The sequence below is a fragment of the Carcharhinus amblyrhynchos genome, chromosome 1 (genome assembly GCF_965287045.1).
Source record: "Carcharhinus amblyrhynchos chromosome 1, sCarAmb.v2.hapA, whole genome shotgun sequence".
Lineage (NCBI taxonomy): Eukaryota > Metazoa > Chordata > Chondrichthyes > Carcharhiniformes > Carcharhinidae > Carcharhinus > Carcharhinus amblyrhynchos.
In genome coordinates this window covers 137,038,859-137,059,470 of record NC_137324.1, presented here as the reverse complement: position 1 = coordinate 137,059,470, position 20,612 = coordinate 137,038,859, and the positions used below count along the sequence as shown (strand labels likewise).

The following is a 20,612-nucleotide window of genomic DNA, read 5'->3' as shown; positions in this document are numbered from 1 at the left end:
TTATCAGGTCCTGGGGATTTATCGCCCTTCAATCCCAGTTTGCTCAACATCCTTTCGCTACTAATACCGATCTCTTTCAGTTCCTTCCTCTCACGGAACCGGTGTTCCACAACATTTCAAGTATCTTCTGTCCTCCTTTGTGAGGATAAAACCAATGGAAGTGGGTGAGATCCTTAATGGGTACTTAGCATTGGTATTCACAAACGACAGGGGCACATTGATTGATGATGTCTCGGAGGGACATATAAGCCTTCCAGAGCAAATATCATGACAAGGGAAGAACATTAAGGTAGACAAATCCCCAGAGCCAGATGGCATCTATTCCAGATTACTAAGGGAGACAAGGCAGGAAATTGCTGGGTCTCTAAAAGAAATCTTTGTTTTTTCGTTGGCCACAAGTGAGGTCCCAGAGGATTGGAGGATAGTCATTGTTGTTCCGTTATTAAAAAAGGGTAGTAAGGATAACCCAGGAAATTATAGGCCAGTGAGCTTGACGTCAATGACAGTGAAATTGTTGGAGAAGATTCTTAGGGATAGGATCTATATACATTTGGAACTGAATGGTCCAATTAGCAACAGACAGCACTGTTTTGTCCAAGGGAGGTCATGTCTCACTGATTTGATTGGATTTTTTTTGAGGACGTGAAAAGAACGATTGACACTGGAAGTGCGTGGATGTTGTCTACATGGATTTTAGTAGACCACTTGACAAGGTCCCTCATGGCAGGCTGGTGCGAAAGGTTAAATCACACGAAATCAAGGGTGAGCTAGCTTAGCCATAGAAGAGAGAGGGTAGCGATGGAAGGGTGAGTGAATGGAGGTCTATAACTAGTGTTGTTCTGCAGGGATCAGTGCTAGGATCTCTGTTGTTTGTAATATATATAAATGACTCAGAAAAAATGTAACTGGTCTGATTAGCAACTTTGCGGATGATAGTAAGATTGCAGGAATTGTAGACAGTGATGAAGATTGTCAGAGAATACAGCAGGATTATAGAAAGGCTGAAAAACTGGGCAGAGGAATGCAGATGGAATTTAATCCGGACAAGTGCAAGGTGAGGAACTGTGGTAGATCCAATTTAGGTGTGGGAGCTGTAAATTAAATGGCAGAATCATCAAGAGTATAGATACCCAGAGATCTGAGTGTACAGGTCCACAGATCCTTAAAAGTGGCAACACAGGTGGAAAAGGTGGTGAAGAAAGCAAATGGCATGCTTGCCTTCATCAGACAGGGCATCGAGTATAAAAGCTGGCAAATTATGTTGCAGTTATATAAAATGTTGGTTAGGCCACATTTGGAATGCTGTGTCCAATTCTGGTCACCACACTGCCAGAAGGAAGTGGAGGCTTTGGAGGGAGTACAGAATGTACAGGGTACCAGGATGTTATGGAGGGTATTAGCTATGAGGAGAGATTGAATAAACCAGGATTGTTCTCCCTGGAAAGACGAGGCTGAGGGGCTGCCTGAAAGAAGTTTATAAAATTATGAGGGGCCATAGGTAAGGTGAAGAGTTGGAAGCTTTTTCCCAGGGCAGAAATGACAGTTACAAGGGGGCACAAGTTCAAGGTCAGGGGGGAAAGGTTCAGTGGATATGTATGGGGAAGTTTTTTTTACACAACGGGGTGGAGGAGGCCTGGAATGCACTACCAATTACGTGGTTGAGGCAGACACGTTAACCATGGTTTGACCAGTTATAATTTTGCACCAGGCAGGAATAAACAATTGTTGCAGTTCACCCATGCACTCCTTGAATGCCTGTCATTGCCTATCCACCACCATCCCTTTAAGTTACGTTTCCCAATCTATCATACCCAACTCACATCTCATATCATCATACTTTCCTTTACTAGGATTCAGGACCCTAGTCTCAGAATCAACTACGTTACTCTCCATTATAATGAAAATTTCTATCATCCTCAAGGAGTCTCGCACAACTAGATTACCAATTATTCCTTTCTCATTACACAATATCTAATCTAAAATAGTCTTCTCTCTAGTTGGTTCCTCAATGTATTGGTCCAGAAAACCATCTTGCACACATTCCAGAATTTCCTCATTTACTGATAGTGATTAATTTGATTTGCCCAATCCACATGCAAATTAAAATCACCCATAATTTGGGCGGCACTGTAGCACAGTGGTTAGTACTACTGCCTCAGTGCCAGGGGCCAGGTTCCATTCCAGCCTCAGGTGACTGTGTGGAGTTTGCACATTCTCCCCGTGTCTGTGTGAGTTTCCTCCAGGTGCTCCAGTTTCCTCCCACGGTCCAAAAGATAATGCAGGTTAGGATGATTGTCCATGCTAAATTGTCTCTTAGTGTCAGGGGGTCTAGCAGGGCAAATTTGTGGGGTTACAGGATTGTGATCAGTGCAAATTTAATGGGCCAGATAGCTTTCTTCTGCCTGTGGGAACTCTATTATTATAGATGTTCCTTTATCTCATGCATCTCTAATCTCCTGTTCATCATTCCTGACATCACCTCTACAATTTGAGAGTCTATATACAACCCTACTAATCTTTTTTTACCCCTTGATGTTTCTTAGTCAGCACTAGATTTCCAATACATTTAAACGTAAACACAGATGCTCTTCCAAGTTAATAATTGATTAATTTTATAACATTTTAATCAAGGGAATAACACCTTAACTAGAGTCAGATTAAATTCTTAATTTCCCAGGTGGATTCGACAACTTCAAGGGAATAAATGATAATATTTATATCATCAAAAACCATGATATTTTTCTGATTAGGATTCCTAGCTGTCATCAGATTCATTAAGCATGCTAAGCAAAAAGATATAAAAAAGTATTGCTATTGTTCTGGAACAAGTATAGATTGGCTTTACATTAATTAAGCCGCTCCATTGTGTAATGATTAAAGAGCTACTTCACTGTCAAGACCTACAATTTTATAATGAAAATTACTTCAGCCTTAATATGAAGTCATAGTAGAAAACTTAATCAAGGGCTCCATATGTCAGTATTTCACCCATTACACTTGATCCAAATACTACAAACAGCCTTTTTAGGAAAGACAGAAAATATTAAGGATTCTGCCAACTAGAAACAATAAAAAAATTCAGATCAAATTGAAGAGTCCTTACAATAAACACCTCTACATTTTCTTTTACAACATTGCAGATATCCTGGAGTTTAAAAGTTATACATGCCTGCAAATATTACAAGAGCTCAATATTGCAGAACGCCTAGAAGGGTATCAAAAGTAGAAGAGTAAAATGATAAAGGTGGGAAGAGAGGGCAAGAAATATTTTGGCAAACCAATTAAAGCAAAACTCAGATGTTTTATAAATACATGAAGGGTAGTAGAATAATTAAGGAAAAATTTGGGCTAATTTGAGATCAAAAAGACAATTTGCATATGGAGGCATAGGATGTGAGCATGGTTCTTAATGAATAGCTTGCGTTTACTTTCACAAGGAGCCCAAAATGGATATTTTAGTTCAGGGAAAAGCACATTAGGTTAATAGTGAAATATTAAATGAGTAAATAGTGAAGGAAATATCACGGTGTAAACATACTTATTAGCGAAAAAAATCATTAGGTTGCTAATGGTAGCAAGGGGCAGAATAGTGAGGTTCTGACCATTTTTCAACTCTCAGCCTACAGACATTGGTGTTGAAAGATTACCGAGATGCAGCAAAACCCGAATAGTATTCAGACTTGGGCTACTAAGTAATATTAATGTCACACAAGTGCCAAAAATGACCATCTCCAACAAGAGAAAAACTAGCCATTTTCTCTCAACATTCAATTGCATTACCATTGCTGAATCCCCTGCTACATCAACATCTCACTAGTTATGGTTGTTGGAGGCTAATCATATCAATCCCAGGACACTACTGCAGGAGTTAGTCGTAGTGTCATAGGCTTTGACCAAAAATGGTCAGAACAGCTGAATTCCAGAATGAGGTGAGAGTCACTGCCCTTGATGTCAAGGCAGCATTTGACTGAGGGTGACATCAAGAGCCCATGCAAATTGAAGTCAGTGGGAATCAATTCTCACTCGCTGGAGTCAAACATAGTACAAAGAAAGATGGTTGTGTTTGGCGGAAGCCAATCATTTCAGTTGCAGGATTTCCTCTGCATAGGTGTCCGAAGTCCAACCTCATTAATGACCCTTCCTCCCTCAAAGTCAAAAGTGGGGACTTTTGTTGATGACTACAGTTCCATTCACAACTGCTCAGATACAGAAGTAGTCAATGTTCAGGCGCAGCAATACCTGGGCAGATAATTGGCAAGTAAAATTCACATCACTCAGGTGCTAGGCAATGACTATCTTCCACAAGAGAGAATCTCACCAGCTCCAACAGCATTACCATTGCTGAATTCCCCACCATCAACATTCAAAGGGCTTACTACTGATCAAAAACTTAACTGGACAAGCCATACAAATATTGTGAATACAGGTCAGATACTGGGAATCCTGTGGCAAGTAATTTAGCTCCTGACTCCCCAAAGCCGGTTGACCATCTACAAGGCACAAGTCAGGAGTGTGATGGAATACTCGCCACTTAAGCTCAGCACCATCCAGAGCAAAGCAGTTTGCCTAATCGGCACCCCATGCAGCACCCTAAACATTCATCCCCTCCATCACTAACACAGAAGGAGCAGAACATACCATGTACAAAATACACTGCAGCAAATCACCAAGGTTCCTTCAACAGCACTTCCCAAAGCCACAACCTGTGCCACCTAGAGGGACAAGGATAACAGATACATGGAAACACCACCAACTACAAGTTCTCCTCCAAATCCTGAAATATCACAGGCTTGGAATATTATCACAATTCCTTCACTATTGCTGAGTCAAGATCCCAAAACTCCTTCCTTAACTTCATTGTAGGTGCACCTCCACTACATAGACTGCATAGTCCCAGTCTATCCAGCCTCTCCTTCAAAACTCAAACCTTCAAGTCCTGGTAGCATCCTAGTAAATCTTTTCTCCACTCTTTCCAGTTTAATAATATCCTTTATATAATAGTGACCAGAATTGCACACAGTATTCCAAGTGTGGCCTTACCAATGTCTTGTACAACTGTAACAAGACGTCCCAGCTCCTGTATTCAATGTTCTGACTAATGAAACCAAGCATGCCAAATGCCTTCTTCACCACTCTGTCCACCTGTGACTCCACTTTCAAGGAGCTACGAACATGTATCGCTTCATTTCTTTGTTCTGTAACTCTCCCCAACACTCCACCATTAAGTCCTATCCTGGTTCCATCTACCAAAATGCATTACCTAGCCCTTGTCTAAACACCATCTGCCATTCGTCAATCTACCAGCCTATCTGATCAAGTCCCATTGCAATTGGAGATAATCTTCCTCACTGTCTACCATGCCATCAATCTTGGTGTCATCTGCAACCATGCTCCCTATATTCTCATTCAAATCATTAATATAAATGACAGATAACAGTGGGCCCTGCACTGATCCCTGATGCACACTGCTGGTCATAGGCTTCCAGTTTGAAAAAACACTCCCTACAACCAATTTTGTATCCATTTAGACACCTCACCCTGGATCCCATGAGATTTAACTTTATGTAACAACCTACCATGCGATACCTCGTCAAAAGCCTTGCTAAAGTTCATGTAGACAACATCAGCTGTACTGCCCTCATCTACCTTCTTGGTTACCCCTTCAAAAAAACTCAATTAAATTTGTGAGACATGATTTTCCACTCACAAAGCCAAGCTGACTGTTACTAATCAGTCCTTGCATCTCTAAATGCCTGCAGATCCTGTCTCAAAATACCATCCAACAATTTACCCACCACAGATGAGGCGCTTGCTGGCCCGTAGTTCCCAGGCTTTTCCCAGCAGCCCTTTTTAAATAAAGGCACAACATTTGCCAATCTTCAGGCACCTCACCCATGACTATCGACGATTCAAATATCTCAGCAAGGGGACCCACAATTTTCTCCCTAGCCTCCCACAATGTCCTAGGGTATACCTCATCAGGTTCCGCAGATTTATCTACCTTGATGCGCTTTAAGACTTCCAGCATCTCCTTCTCTGTGTTATGTACACTCAAGACATCAATATTTATTTCCCCAAGTTCCCTAACATCCATGCCTTTCTCAACAGTAAATACTGATGAGAAATATTCATTAAATTCCTTAAAATTGCTACCCATCTTAAACTCATTTGCCTGAGCAGAATGTCCAAGTAACTAGCAGGATGACTCACTGAAGCATTAAATATCCAATGACATGTCACAAATTTCTACGATATATAAGACTTTAAATATCAGAACATTTACTTTAAACAAATTCCTTTGAAACCAAAGTATCAAAAACAGTTTCATAGATTAAACTTATTTCTATATACAAAAACAAATACTGCAGATGCTGGAGATCTGAAATAAAAACAAAATGTTGGAAAAACACAGATTTGGAAGCATTTTAGAGAGAAAGAAAAGCAGAGTTAACATTGAGACCAATATGACTTCTTTAGCTTCAGAGTCATATTGGACTCAAAACATCAGCCAGAATTTCCCAGCCATTTTTACCAGCCGGATCTTCTGATCCCACCAACGGTGAATTCCCGCTGCAGGTTTCCTGCCATTAAAATCCCAACCATTAATTGTTTCTCTATCCACAAAATCAGTGGGTCTACTGAGTTTTTACAGCACTTTTGTTTGTATTGCCTGTGTGTATATTTCTTTCCTCAGCATCAATTATGTGCTAAGCCAAGATATATTTGGTTTTAAAACAATCATGAACCTACACTCAAAATTGGTATGAAAATGGTGATACTTCATCCATGCCTCAGAACTTGCAGCAATGGGGATGTGCCATTTTGAAGTGCACGCCTCACTTCCACGGGTGCACTATCAACATTACCCGTGCTCATATTCATCAACTTGGCCATGGGTTGAGAAGAATTCAGCAACATGCATTATTTAAAGATGGTTTACACCTCTTAAAAAGGTTTCTCCAGTGAATACTGAATTACTAAGCTACAAACTACTAAAGCCCTGCTTTTTCCAGTCAGATGGTAACCAGGAAGAAGCTGGTGTTCATCCTCAGATAGACGAGCGACTATATACAACAGTATGTTGCTATTAAGTCTCACAAAAAAATACCTGGCAATAATATGAAAAGAACTTTAGTTATTTGGCCAGAGCTGCCAATCTGCCAGAGTTCCCTATTTTTAAACCCATTACAATAAACCCAACATCAAACATTCCCACATCTACTTGCGACCTCTCTTCTCCAATTGCAGCAGTGCACACTCTAGATCTACTGCAGCCGAGTATTTCAATTGTTGGCACCTCTTTCCCAGATCTGCTATTTCCTAGCGTCTCTCATTATACGTGTATTCTTCAACCACACACACCGTTACACTTCTATTCTTACTGTATAAGGAACTGACTCACAACAGGAGGGAGATCAAACACCATAGTAGACCCATTACCAATGCAATAGGTGACACCAATGCAGGGCGGGCCATTGACTTACAAGAGTGAAGAAGCAGTGTGCTTTACTTTCCTTTCTTGATACAGAATCTCTCTGATTTTCCCTTGCCCCTTTCTTGAAAGGGTGGTGTGATATGCTCAATTCTCCAATACAAAAATACCAGTTCCCAAATCTAGCTAACATTGGAAAATATTCTGTAATGTTCTTGCATACTTACTTTAAAACCCTGGGATGGAAACAATATTGTCTTTGGGATTTATCATTTGGATTATGTTAATTTTGATGAGTGCTTCTCCCTGATTCAATATTAATTTCTTTCTTGATTTTCAGAAGGCGTTTGACAAGGTACCTCACAAGAGGTTATTGCAGAAGGTAAGGGGGCATGGAGTTGGGGGTAGGGTATTAGCGTGGATAGAGGACTGGTTGTCAAATAGGAGGCAGAGAGTGGGGGTTAATGGGTGCTATTCGGATTGGCGGTTGGTGACTAGTGGAGCGCCCCAGGGGTCGGTGCTGGGGCCTCAGCTATTTACCATTTATATAGATGATCTGGAGGAGGGAACCGAGTGTATGGTGTCGAAATTTGCTGATGACACCAAGATTGGTGGAACGGCAAATTGCGCGGAGGGTGTGGAGAGTCTGCAGAAGGATCTAGATAGGCTGGGCGAATGGGCCAGGAACTGGCAAATGGAATTCAATGTTGGCAAGTGCGAGGTGGTCCACTTTGGTAGGAATAATGGTAGGAAGGACTATAACTTATGTGGCGAAAAACTGCAGCAGGTGACGGTGCAGAGGGACCTTGGGGTCCTTGTGCATGAGTCGCAAAAACCCAGCCTGCAGGTGCAGCAGGTGGTCAGGAAGGCGAATGGGATGCTGGCCTTCATAGTAAGGGGGATTGAATATAAAAGTAGGGAGGTCTGGCTGCAGCTGTATAGGGCATTGGTGAGGCCGCAGCTGGAGTACTGTGTGCAGTTTTGGTCGCCGCACTTACGCAAGGATATTTTGGCCTCGGGGGGAGTGCAGAGGAGGTTTACTAGGCTGATACCAGAGTTGAGGGGGTTGAGCTATGAGGAGAGGCTGAATAAACTAGGCTTGTACTCGTTAGAGTTTAGAAGAATGAGGGGAGATCTCATTGAGACATATAAGATGATGAATGGGATGGATAGGATAGAGGTGGAGAGACTCTTCCCGCTCAGAAAGGACAGTAGGACTAGGAGGCACAGCCTCAAGATAAAGGGGAGGCGGTTTAGAGCGGAGTTGAGGAGGAACTTCTTCACTCAAAGGGTGGTGAATCTCTGGAATTCTCTGCCCGTTGAAGTGGTGGAGGCTGCCTTGCTAAATATTTTTAAGACGCGGGTTGATGGGTTTTTGATAAGCGAGGGGATTAAGGGTTATGGGGAGAGGGTGGGAATGTGGAACTGAGCCACGACAGATCAGCCATGATCTTATTGAATGGCGGGGCAGGCTCGAAGGGCTAGATTGCCTACTCCTGCTCCTATTTCTTATGTTCTTATGTTCTTTGGGCTTTCCATTGACCTATTCCTCCATTATAAATATTGATGCAAAGTAAGTATTCCTTAAATTCATTGACAAATCATTATGAACAATTTAAGGCCCACGACTCCTTGTTACTAATAATTTTTAAAATTTACCTTGATTTTGACATCCCTTGTTAGTTTATTTTCATACTTTCATTATGTAGTTCTTACCACGTTTGTATCTTTGGGGATTTTCACAGTAGTCTCATTGCAGTTTTAATGTAAGCCTGCTTGTGACACTAATAAATAAACTTTAATTTTTCCATTCACCATCTTTATGCTATCTCTTTGCCTCCTGAGTCATGTATGGCCATTTTCTTTTGGTAATTAGTACTCTTGCCCTTTAGCAATGTAAACTGGTTCCGTTCACATTACATGCTTTCTTTGTTAAGCATTCCCATATTATTTCCAGTATAATTCAGTGGCTGAACTGTTGGCCCTGAGGCATTCTACATCCCATTCTCACAAAAATTAAGCTTTGGTTCACAGGAAATACAACCTGCCAATGGAAACTCTCATGATGAGCATGAGTAGCAAGTTGGGAATGGATCCAAACTTTAACAAATTTATTTTAGCCATTTAAGTAGCTCCAATGTTATTTTTAAAAAGGGTTTACAATTTAAAATTAGGAAAAACATGGGTGGTATGTTACACCTTATGTTGCATCCCAAAAAGAAAGTATACAGAAGTTCTCCCACTTGTCTACCATAACTTGTAAATACAAAAATAAGGACAGGTAAGCTGTTTGGCGTTGCGAGTCTGCTCTGCCATTCAGTAAAGCTAAGTTCTCTTTTCTGCCTGTCATAACTCGTGACTTGCATGTCAATCAAAAATGTGTCAAACTCAGCTTTAAATACATTCAATGACAACCTCCACTACATTCTGGGGTGGAGAATTCCACAGATCTAATAGTTCAGAGAAGTTCCTCATCTCCACCTAAAGTCGGAAACCACTTATTTTCTAGTCTTTCCCCAAGATCCCACCATCCAAATCCCCTCAGAATTGTGCATGCTTCGATAAGATCATCTCTCATTCTTTTCAACTCACTGAGCACGGGCCTGGTCTGCTCAACTTTTCCACTTCAGGCAACTCCTTCCCCCAGGAATCAATCTAATGAACATTCTCTAAACTTCCTCCAATGAAATGTATATCCCACTGTAAATAAGGAGACTAAAACCATTCACAGTACTCTCAGGCAGTTGTGCTATGGGAACCCTGCAAAAATGGCTTCATTTCAGGGCTTCCACAGTACTTCCTCCAAGATGAAGGTGAATAAGCAAGAAACTCATCCAGGTAGCATTTAATGCAAGTATGATTTCACCTCGGCTTTCTTTTTAAGCTTAAGAGCACATTTTAAGTGTTGTAATCAAATATCTGATTTAATAACAAAAAAATCCATGTAGTAGCTCGATTAAGTGTACAATAAAGTCTTGCAAAACAATAACAATTGGAATGCAGATTAAGCTTAAGTAGTTACTGCCAATTGAGAAAAAATTCTACCTGCTACTGCACACACTTTGTCTTTTTCATAAGCTTTCAGCAATTAATATTCTGTCTATCACACTTAAGGATTGACAAAGAAACTTACCAGGGCTTTCTACTCGTTTGTAGTGGTATGGATTAATGCAGACTTCTTTCTGCTTTGAGCCAAATGGAAATTCACAACACTCTAGTGGTTTCAGTTCATGATGACTTTGAAGATCAGGCCAACGCCACACACGACAGTAAATTACATGCGGTAGGCCCTTCCGATGCGATACCTGAAGACGACCATCTAGAGAGCGGGGAATAGTAACACAATTGCTAGGTTGTCCTGGACTGCTTAATGCTTTCTCCAACTCCTCCATAGCTCCCTTTTTCTTCTTGAGTTTTTTCACGAGTGCATCAACAGCCTTTTCTGCCCACTTTTCTTCCTCATCTCCTTGCTTCCAGCCTAGTAGACGTTTCACAGCTGGACTGGTGAACGAGAACAAACTTGCCATTGTCATCTCGACCAGTTTTTGAAGCCAATAGCAAAGATGCTATTGGGTACAAGAGATCAACAGTAATTCTGAACAAGTGGTTTTTAAAAGTACGTTTTAAGCATCAAATCCAGTCTTGATAGATGAAATTCCACTATGAAATTTTCATAAGATTGTCCGAAAGTACAGCTTTAAAAGAAATCCATAGGCAAAAAAGTCTTAGTTCTATGTTGGAATGTATTCAATTATTTGGCTCCTGGATCAAAGAGAAAACAAAAAAGTAGAAAGTTAGCCTTCAAAAAGTTCAACATTAATTATCTGATCACTCCAAATTTAAGTACTTCAAATGTATTTTCAAGGTATTGTGCACAGCTTTAAAAAAAAGGCTTCTACAATTAGTCAAAATTAGTGTAAATTTTTTTTGCTAACAAGTTGGAACCACGACAAAAGAATGCGAGACAACCGGTATAAATTAACTAGATTCAAATTCCATTTTGGTTTCTTGTGAAGGAATTGTATCTACTCAGTTTTATTAAAAAGTACTTCAATATCCTACAATATATGGTATTTACACATACAGTGAAATTCTTGAATTTGTTTTTATTCCAATTCAATCCAATCAAGTCCAATTCAGAGTCTCAACAAGTTGAGGCATTCCCGATCCAAGCTGACAAGACAGGGCTCTCACCTCTGTCCTGTGCTCGATCTACATGATCTAAGCTGATTGGAGTAGGCATAACTCCTCCAAGGCTTGATCTCATTTGCATCTCAGCCAAAAGGCTGAGATGCCGCTTTTAAAAATTGCTTCAAACGAAGCTAAAATGTAGCCTAATGACTTCAACCAAGCACAGCATGTCAATACTACACTTGATCTTAGCCAAAAGGCCGAGAAGTGTAGTATTGACATGCTGTACTTGGTTGAAGTCATTAGGTTACATTTTAGCTTCATTTGAAGCAATTTTTAAAAGCGGCATCTCGGCCTTTTGACTGAGATGCAAATGAGATCAAGCCTTGGAGGAGGAGTTATGCCTACTCCAAATCAGCTTAGATCATGTAGATCGAGCACAAGACAGAGGCGAGAGCCCTGTCTTGTCAGCTTGGATCGGGAATGCCTCAACTTGTTGAGACTCTGAATTGGTCTTGATTTGATTGAATGGGAATAAAAACAAAAAAAATCTGAAATTCTTGGAAAAAGACATGTAAAAGTCAACACAGCTACTCAGACACATATTACATCTAATTGTTCCAAGATTTGTAACAATCCAATGCAATTTCATGTTTTGTGATTTTATCTTTGAAATAGCCTCTTAATCTGTAACCATAAGTATGAAGACTTTAAAGAAATTACTATAGATTTCAGAAAAATTTTTTTTAGTACAACTTGACATACAGATAAAAAGGGATCTATCATATTCTCAAAAATCTCTTGACAAAAAGAAATACAATATCTTGACCTTGGCAATGATAATATTCAGGATCAGTGCTGACTTTCTTCCTCTTCCCTAATCCCATCTTTCCTTACCTCATTCGTCAAGAGTGTACACAACTAAATCAATCAGTGCTTATTGGTAAATTAAGATATGTTGCATTTTTAAAAAATAAGCAGCTTATCCTTTCTAGAAGTTTTTCAATGGTCTGCAAAGTAATAATTGTGGCACAGTCACAATTTAGCTCTAAACTAAAAAAAGTCTAACCTAATATCTCAAGACAAGATGAATACCAATTGTAAAAGATCAACAACTCGGAACTGCCTGAGCCAATAAGGGATCACTAAAATTACAGCTTCCTTCAAACTGTTCAAAAGAATAGGGGGAAAAGAAGATATTTAATTGGACCAATCAATCCACTTGATAGCCTGACTGTAATATAGTGGAGCAATAATGTCAAGCAGTTTAGATGCTAACATTAATATATTATTGACTGCAAGATTCACTAATATTACCTACATAAGAACAATGATCTTTATTTGAAATCAAGTCACTTTAGACTGCTGTCTGTAATGGTGGTTTCAAGGAGTTAAAGTGAAATAAATCAAAGCAGTAACAATGTTCTGTCTCAACACAAAACCAGTATACGTTACAAACAAGATGATTAAATGCTAATATACTCCTAATAAATCAATATGGTAAAGTCTATTCAGGGGTGTGCATTAGCCCAGGACAGGTTGACTTCCTAAACCAATTCTCTCCTCGAAAAGACTCACTCATCAATAATTTGAGAGCTTAAAATTTGAAATATAGAGCATCATGGGTTGCATTAACCTTCAAGCACTGCACTTCAGAAGCAGAAAGAACCTCAAGCAGCTTGGTAGCTGTTAGAAACCAACCCTGATCTACTGCAACACACATTTGAAGAATAGTATATACAGGATCTAATGTTCTGAACACAGCATGTGTTTGTTTGTTGCAAAAGTTGTTTTTATGGTGCACAGGACATGTCTTTGTCTACAAACAAACTTGGGGACAGTGATTTGCCTCCAGAAGATCAGTGTCAGTGTATTTTACTCTAATCAATTTTTGAACATAAGGAATTGCAAAATTTATAAAAAAACGTGACAATTGGAATTGATCGAGTTTTTACTTTGATTCTCCTAAAACAAACTTGATTGCACTGTGATCCTTGTTCCTCTCGATAACTTTTCGGTTTTGCAGTTTAATCATCCAATCGATGCTTTCACTTATGGTCACACTTGGACCAAATCCAAGCCATTCTCTCGTTGCGTGCATCACTTGTAAAGGTGAATCACTTTCCTGAATCAGAATGTCAGGAGGATGTTCCATTTCTCTGGCAATTTACATCATGCTCCTCTTCAGGAACCAATTAAATATTTGCATTGCTGACCCAAAAGAAGTGATTGTATGCTTTCTTAACAAAGGATTATCCAAGTTTCTGTAATACTCTTCATCATCAATTCCTGTAATGGCAAACACTATAAGAGATGCTCACAATATTGAAAGTGGCAGTATTATTGTTGGAACACAAGATTAAAAGCTTTCAATCAGAAATTCAAAGCTAGTTTCTCCAGCCCTCTCAGATAAATTTAATGTTGAGCAGAAAACTAAAGACATCATTCTTCATAACAGCGCAAGGAGATGAGAAAAGTTTTGAAAAAAGTTTGCATTCAAGTCAGTCCATTAATAAAAAGCCAAACGGGAAATGCTGGAATTACTTTGCAACTCAGTCAGCATTTGCTGAGTAAAGATAGGTTAACGCTCAGGAAGAAGCTGTGTCAGAGTTAACAGAAAATATCTATCCAACAATGCCTAGGTGACATAAAACAGTATTGGGGAGGCTGGAAAGCGCAATATATTTTATTTATACAAAGGTTTTATTTTTGGTGCATACGACAGACTTTTTCCATTGGATGGAGACTTTTTTTTTAAAAAAGCAAGCACAGTAAACAAGATTAAAACATGAAGAGCAAGAGCAGAATAGAAAACTTGAGTGCTTACTCCAAAGAAAAATGCCTAATTTATTTAAGAAGTGAAAGGATTGGAAAGACAACTGACATTTCTCTTTTTAATCTGAAGGGGTTTCATTTTTGAAGAGGATAAAAGATAAATACCATTCTGAACCGCCAACAGAATGCAGTAATCATTTTACTAGGACAGGAAGAGATGAATGTTGCAACTGGGATTGACAATCTGGCACTGATGAAACAGTGGCCTGGATTTCACCACCAGCAGCAAAATGATAGTGCTCATTACAAACTGTAAAGAAAGTTGTTTGCAAACATCTGGGGAGCTCTGTGGCAAAATTTCATCCTCCGTGATGCGAATTTAATTCTGACACTTGCTATAGGGAATCTCTGTCATCAGGCAACCAATCACATTGCAGCAAACCAGAAACAAACAGAGGTTAGCATTCATTTTTCTTAGGAAGACATGTGAGAAGTACACATGATTAAACTAAAAGCTAAAATACTTGTGAGAAGTGGGGGCAGGGCTGAGCAACTTTTGGGTTTCTGTGTTTAACTGTGCAATGTACGATTGCTAGAAGTTATGGTAGTTCCTAGTAATGACAGTGAATGCCAACAGTTTCACCAACATTACCAACCCAAACATTAGGTCAATGTTTCTTTCCTTCTCCCTCCACTCACAGAAATAGGAAAGGAAAATAGTTATTAATTGCAAGCTAGATTTTTGAGAGCACATAACTGGAGATAAAAAAGCACTCATTCTTCACTGCTTGTGTTCTCCTTTAAAATACTTTGACTAAGGTGTACAAGGTAGAAAGCAAGGGAACTATAATCTACAAGGGAATGGAATACCCATCTGCAATATTTTTACCCGATAAGCACTTGCACTGTCTACATGCTAGTCACCACAAAGCAATTACCCTCCCCAACTACATTTGTACATGAAAAATTCATGATGTAAAAAGGAACTCAGATCTATGCCCAGCTGCCAACAGAAATGACTGGCTATTTAATTACAACTGAAAATGATACCAAGACAAACATAATAGCTCAGGAACTCTCAGATTAGCTATAGAATGAGAATTATGTGCAACAACTATAAAATACAAAAAATCGTAGATGATAAACGTTTAAACAAGAACTACCCATTTGTATTTCAAATTAACTAAGCATATACCTTTTTTTTTCTTTTGGCAAAACAGTTTTTCTGCAAGAGATAAGATGACGAACACCTATTAACCTACAAGTAAATCAAAAATTCAGTTGAAAATTAAATTATCCATCACATCTAAATAAATATCACGAGCTGAAAATTATTTCAGGAGCACCAGTTTATTTGATTTATCATTTATGCAAAAGAAATGTTGGTAAATGGCAGCCATGGTGAGGTTTCAATCTGTTAGTGTAGTTGTGGCCATCATGTTTACCTAACACGTGAAAGGTACCTAGTTTGAAACCTGGCAGAAACATGATCAAAACTTGTGCTGGGTGCATGGTCTAATGGATAAGTGTTGGACTCAGGTGCAAAATGTGATGTAACCAGAAAACTGCAGGTTTGATTTCTGCTGCAATTGCCGAGTCCAGATCGCTCAGTCGGTAGAGAAGTAGATTTTTAATCTGTGGGTCCAGGGTACAAGTCCCTGTCTGGGCACAGCATTTGACTCAAGATTTTCCTCCACATGGAATGTTTCAGTTGTGAGATGCAGCAAATCTTACAAATTAAGATTAAATCAATTCTTTAGTTATATGCAAACCTGTTGAGAGAATAACAGTGTACTGCATGCAGCCAAATAGTCCAATCAAATCAGTGACCTCCCGTGGTAGCTTAGCTCCTAAAGGCTGTGACAGTCATGCCACGCAGACCAAGTTAGCAGATAGTTCAATACCTCACCTATCAAGAATTACAGCACCTTAAAATCTCTCTCTTTGTTTTGATCACATAATACATCTTTCTTAATTATGTCAAATTTTATTTCTTATTGCTCCTGTAAGATGCTTTACTTTGTTAACCATACCTAGGAAATGCTAGGAAAACAGGAAAGAGAATGGAGAAAGGAAAAATAACAAAGCAATCAGCAATGTGTGATCCATCAATGGGCTACAGTAACCACGATGTGGCGATGCCAGCGCTGGACTGGGGTAAACAGATTAAGAAGTCTCACAACACTAGGTTAAAGTCCAACAGGTTTATCTGGTAGCAAACACCACTAGCTTTCAGGGTTTTTCCCCTTCATCAGGTGAGTGGGGAGTTCTGATCACAAACAGAGCATATAAAGTGTGTCTTTATATGCTAACCACAATTTACAGACAGATAATTACTAATAGAAAGACTTGGTGTCTTTGAACAATTCTTCATTCTCCACCAATTTTTCCCTTTCTTGAAGGGATGCACTTGATGTTGCTTATGGAAAGTTTACATTTGAATCTACTGTTCGAAGTAACCACATTTTCTTGTTCTTCTCCTTGGTGGCTACTTGACTGCAGAGTTTATCACTGCCAAATCCAATCCTGGATTCACTCATAATTCAATGGTACTACTGTCAGTCAGAAGCAGAAACTATTGTCCATTTTCCTGCCCTCAATATAGAGTTTGAGCCCAAGCTGATATCAACTAATAGTACACCAGGGATCTTCCCAGTTTTTGTGGAAGACAGTTACCCAGAGGATAAACTTGTCAAGCCATCATTAAAACCTCTAAATATAGTTTCTTTCTTCTTGAGTGTAAAATTAAAATAATTGATCCAGTTAATTGTAAATTTCTCCTGAAGAAGATCAATGCAACTACAACATCAAGTAATTCACTGACTTTATTTCAGTAATTGCATTACAATGGAAACTTGACATCTTAGTTTATTTTGTATTACAAGTTTAAGTATTAACACAGATCATCAAAACATGCTTCACCTCACATTAAAAAAAAGACAACTAACAATATATGAAGAAAAGCCATCCATCCACCATGAAACCATTAAGGGGTCTGACAGGAACTTTCTACTGTGTAATATGATTCATACTTTTACTGCTAACAAAAGGAAACATTTATGGAAAATATACTCGTAATATGTTGCCCATAAAACTTTTCCATTGTTGCATAATCCTCAAAGGAACACTCTCCATGGCATTCTGCCTTTTAAATGACTTCCTTCCCAGGAGTGCAATTCCATCCATGCACCCTTCCCACCGGCCCCCGCCAACTATCAGATGCATGCCCCTCCTCCTCACCATTACACGCCTATGTGTTACGCCTCCTTCCATCTGTCATGCGCACAGTCCCTGCGCAGTTGTGCCATCTCGCTTTTGTGCGTACCATCCCTTACCCCCCTTGTCCACCTGCCCTCCCTCTTCCCTGATCTCGCACACGCCCACACATCAACTCTCCCTGTCTCCTCGTGCATGCATGCATCCACCCCCCACCCTCACCCCAAACTGTGCAGAGTAATTGTTTTTTTTAAGATTAAAACATGCTTATGAGCACCTTGAAACCCCCAAGACAATTTTTAATTTGATTTGATTTGGAGATGCCGGCACTGGACTGGGGTAAACACAGTAAGAAGTCTCACAAAGTCAGGTTAAAGTCCAACAGGTTTATTGGCAGCACAAGCTTTCGGAGTGCTGCTCCTTCATCAGGTGAGTGAGGACTTGTGTTCACAAACAGGGCATACACAGACACAAATTCAATTTACAAGATAATGGTTGGAATGTGAGTCTTTACAGATAATCAAATCTTAAAAAGGTACAGACGATGTGAGTGGAGAGAGAGCCAAGCACAAGTTAAAGAAGTGTGTGTTGTCTCCAGCCAGGACAGCTAGTGAGATTTTGCAAGCCCAGGTAAGTTGTGGGGGTTACAGAGGTTCGTCTTCATCAATGATGCATTGAAGGCTCCAGAGAAGTACTGGTTAATGAAGTGTACTCTGTCCACCATGTCCTGTGTTTATCTTCTGAGGAGGTTGGTGCGGTTTTTCGCACGTCAGAACCATCGATCGATGGGTCAAGCGCCATATCCTAATCTTATGAATGTGTCTTTCAACATCTGTTGCGATCCTCCTCACCTGAGCAGATCTTGTGCATACGGAGGGCTTGTCCACAAGGGATGGCTTCCTCAATGTGCTGAGAGAGGTTATCTGTCGGCTTGCGGTACAAACACAGGTCATGACAGACAGAGTACCCTTTGTCGTCCAGTATTTTCCTGGAGCGGGGAAGCTACGACATCTTCTCCGGAGCCTTCAACATGTCATTGATGAAGACGAACATCTCGTCAAGGCCATCCCCACACCCCCCACTTCTCGCCTTCAAAACAACCTCAAACAGACCACTGTCCGCAGCAAACTACCCAGCCTTCACGAGAACAGGGATCACAACACCACACAACCCTGCCACAGCAACCTCTACAAGACTTGCCAGATCATCGACATGGATATCATCATCTCACGTGAGAACGCCATCCACCAGGTACACGGTACATACTCTTGCAACTCAGCCAAAGTTGTCTACCTGATACGCTGCAGAAAAGGGTGTCCCGGGGCAAGGTACACTGGGGAGACCATGCAGACGCTACAACAATGGATGAATGAACACCGCTCAACAATCAGCATGCAGGAGTGTTCCCTTTCAGTCAGGGGACACTTCAGCAATCATGGGCATTCAGCCTCTGATCTTTGGGTAAGCGTTCTTCAAGGAGGCCTTCACGACAACGCAGAATCGCTGAGCAGGAACTAATAGCCAAGTTCCACATACATGGGGATGGCTTCAAGTCACACTATCTGTAACTTCCACAACTTGCCTGGGCTTAAAAAAATCTCACCAGCTGTGCTGGCTGGAGACAACACACACCTCTTTAAACCTGTGCTTGGCCTTCGCTCCACTCACACTGTCTGTATCTTTAAGACTTGATTACCTATAAAGACTCACATTCCATTATTTTGTAAATTGAGTTTGTGTCTGTATATGTCTTGTTTGTGAACTCAAGTCCTCACTCACTTGATGAAGGAGCAGCGCTCCAATAGCTCATACTGTCTAAATAAACTTTGGACTTTAACCTGGCATTGTGGGACTTCTTACTGTAATTTGACTATTTGACTTAAACAGTCTGAAACGGGTGAAAACGCTGGAAACTCATCATGTTCATTATTTCCAATTGGAAGCATTGGCAATTCTAATTGGTATGTCCAACTTGCAGCATAATATTTTTAACTCAGCGTTAAAGAGCATAGAAGCTCAATTTATACATATTAAATGCAAATATAAACCAATTAATGCTTTCAGACAAAATTTAAGAAATTATGACACCATTGCCTGAATCAATTTTTGAAGTTCAATTAAACCTTATATCTTCAAGGAACATGCAAAGGAGAAATAGTCAAAAAAGATTAAGGAGGTTTAGCACAAAATTATATGCTTCATTATCAAAAACTGAAGTGCTCACTAATATAAATGCTTTGCACAGAAATGACACAATCCCCAATGGAAATGTTCTTAAGTTCAAGCATTCTCTTAGTAAATCAACATCATGTAATTTCATTAAAGGTCAGTTTAACTGATTTACAGGATCAGCTATGCACCAGAAGAATGCTAACTTTCAAACTTGCAAAATTAATATTGGTCTAACTTGCAGTGATGCAATGAAGGTGAAACGCAGAGCAAAATTCCATATCAAAATACATTAACTCAGCTGCCCTGAGACTCTTTTTTGGCAATTTGAAGTGAGCACCCTACACCTGCATCTGTCCTGGATCTAACATCAAATCATCTCAGGTAACCTGAGAGTTCCACAGAAGTGGAAGCTGTCACATCTATTATTTGGTACAGTGATGGGATGGGGTTGGGGGTGGTATTTGCAAGCACATGCACAGGGGAGCGTGTACATAAGCAAGCACACATGTGAAACAGTGCATGAGACCCATACTCCCAGACCCAGGAACCACACAACCTGAGACTGAAATGAGAATGGTACACAGCCTCTCACACTAGTTCATTATTTATAGAATCCTACAGCGTAGGAGACAGTCATTTCGCTCATCGAGCCTGTACCAACCATAATCCCACCCAGGCCCAGTCTCCATAACCCCATGCATTTACCCTAGCTAGTCCACCTGACACTAAGGGACATTTAAGCATGGTCAACCCACCTAATCCCACATCCTTGGACTGTGGGAAGGAAGCCGGAGCATGTGGAAGAAATCCACGCAGACAAAGGTAGAATGTGCAAACTCCACACAATCACCCAAGCTGGGAATTGAATCCAGGTTCCTGGCGCTGT

The 20,612-nt window shown here is 40.1% G+C and overlaps 1 protein-coding gene and 1 pseudogene across 5 annotated transcripts in view; both read right to left on the bottom strand.

Annotated features, from left to right (window-relative positions):
- Positions 1-20,612, bottom strand: part of smad1 (SMAD family member 1) — a 145,941-nt gene that overhangs the window by 112,674 nt on the left and 12,655 nt on the right. For 4 of the 5 annotated variants that reach the window (XM_080193244.1, XM_080193264.1, XM_080193271.1 and 1 more), the window contains one exon: positions 10,566-11,194. In XM_080193244.1, the coding sequence (XP_080049370.1) occupies positions 10,566-10,965 (400 nt within the window). In that variant the 5' untranslated portion in view covers positions 10,966-11,194. Of the gene's footprint in view, positions 1-10,565; positions 11,195-15,533; positions 15,576-20,612 lie in introns of those variants that run through there. The other variant, XM_080193256.1, reaches the window with a different exon arrangement.
- On the bottom strand, positions 11,694-11,835 carry LOC145351000 (U2 spliceosomal RNA; annotated as a pseudogene).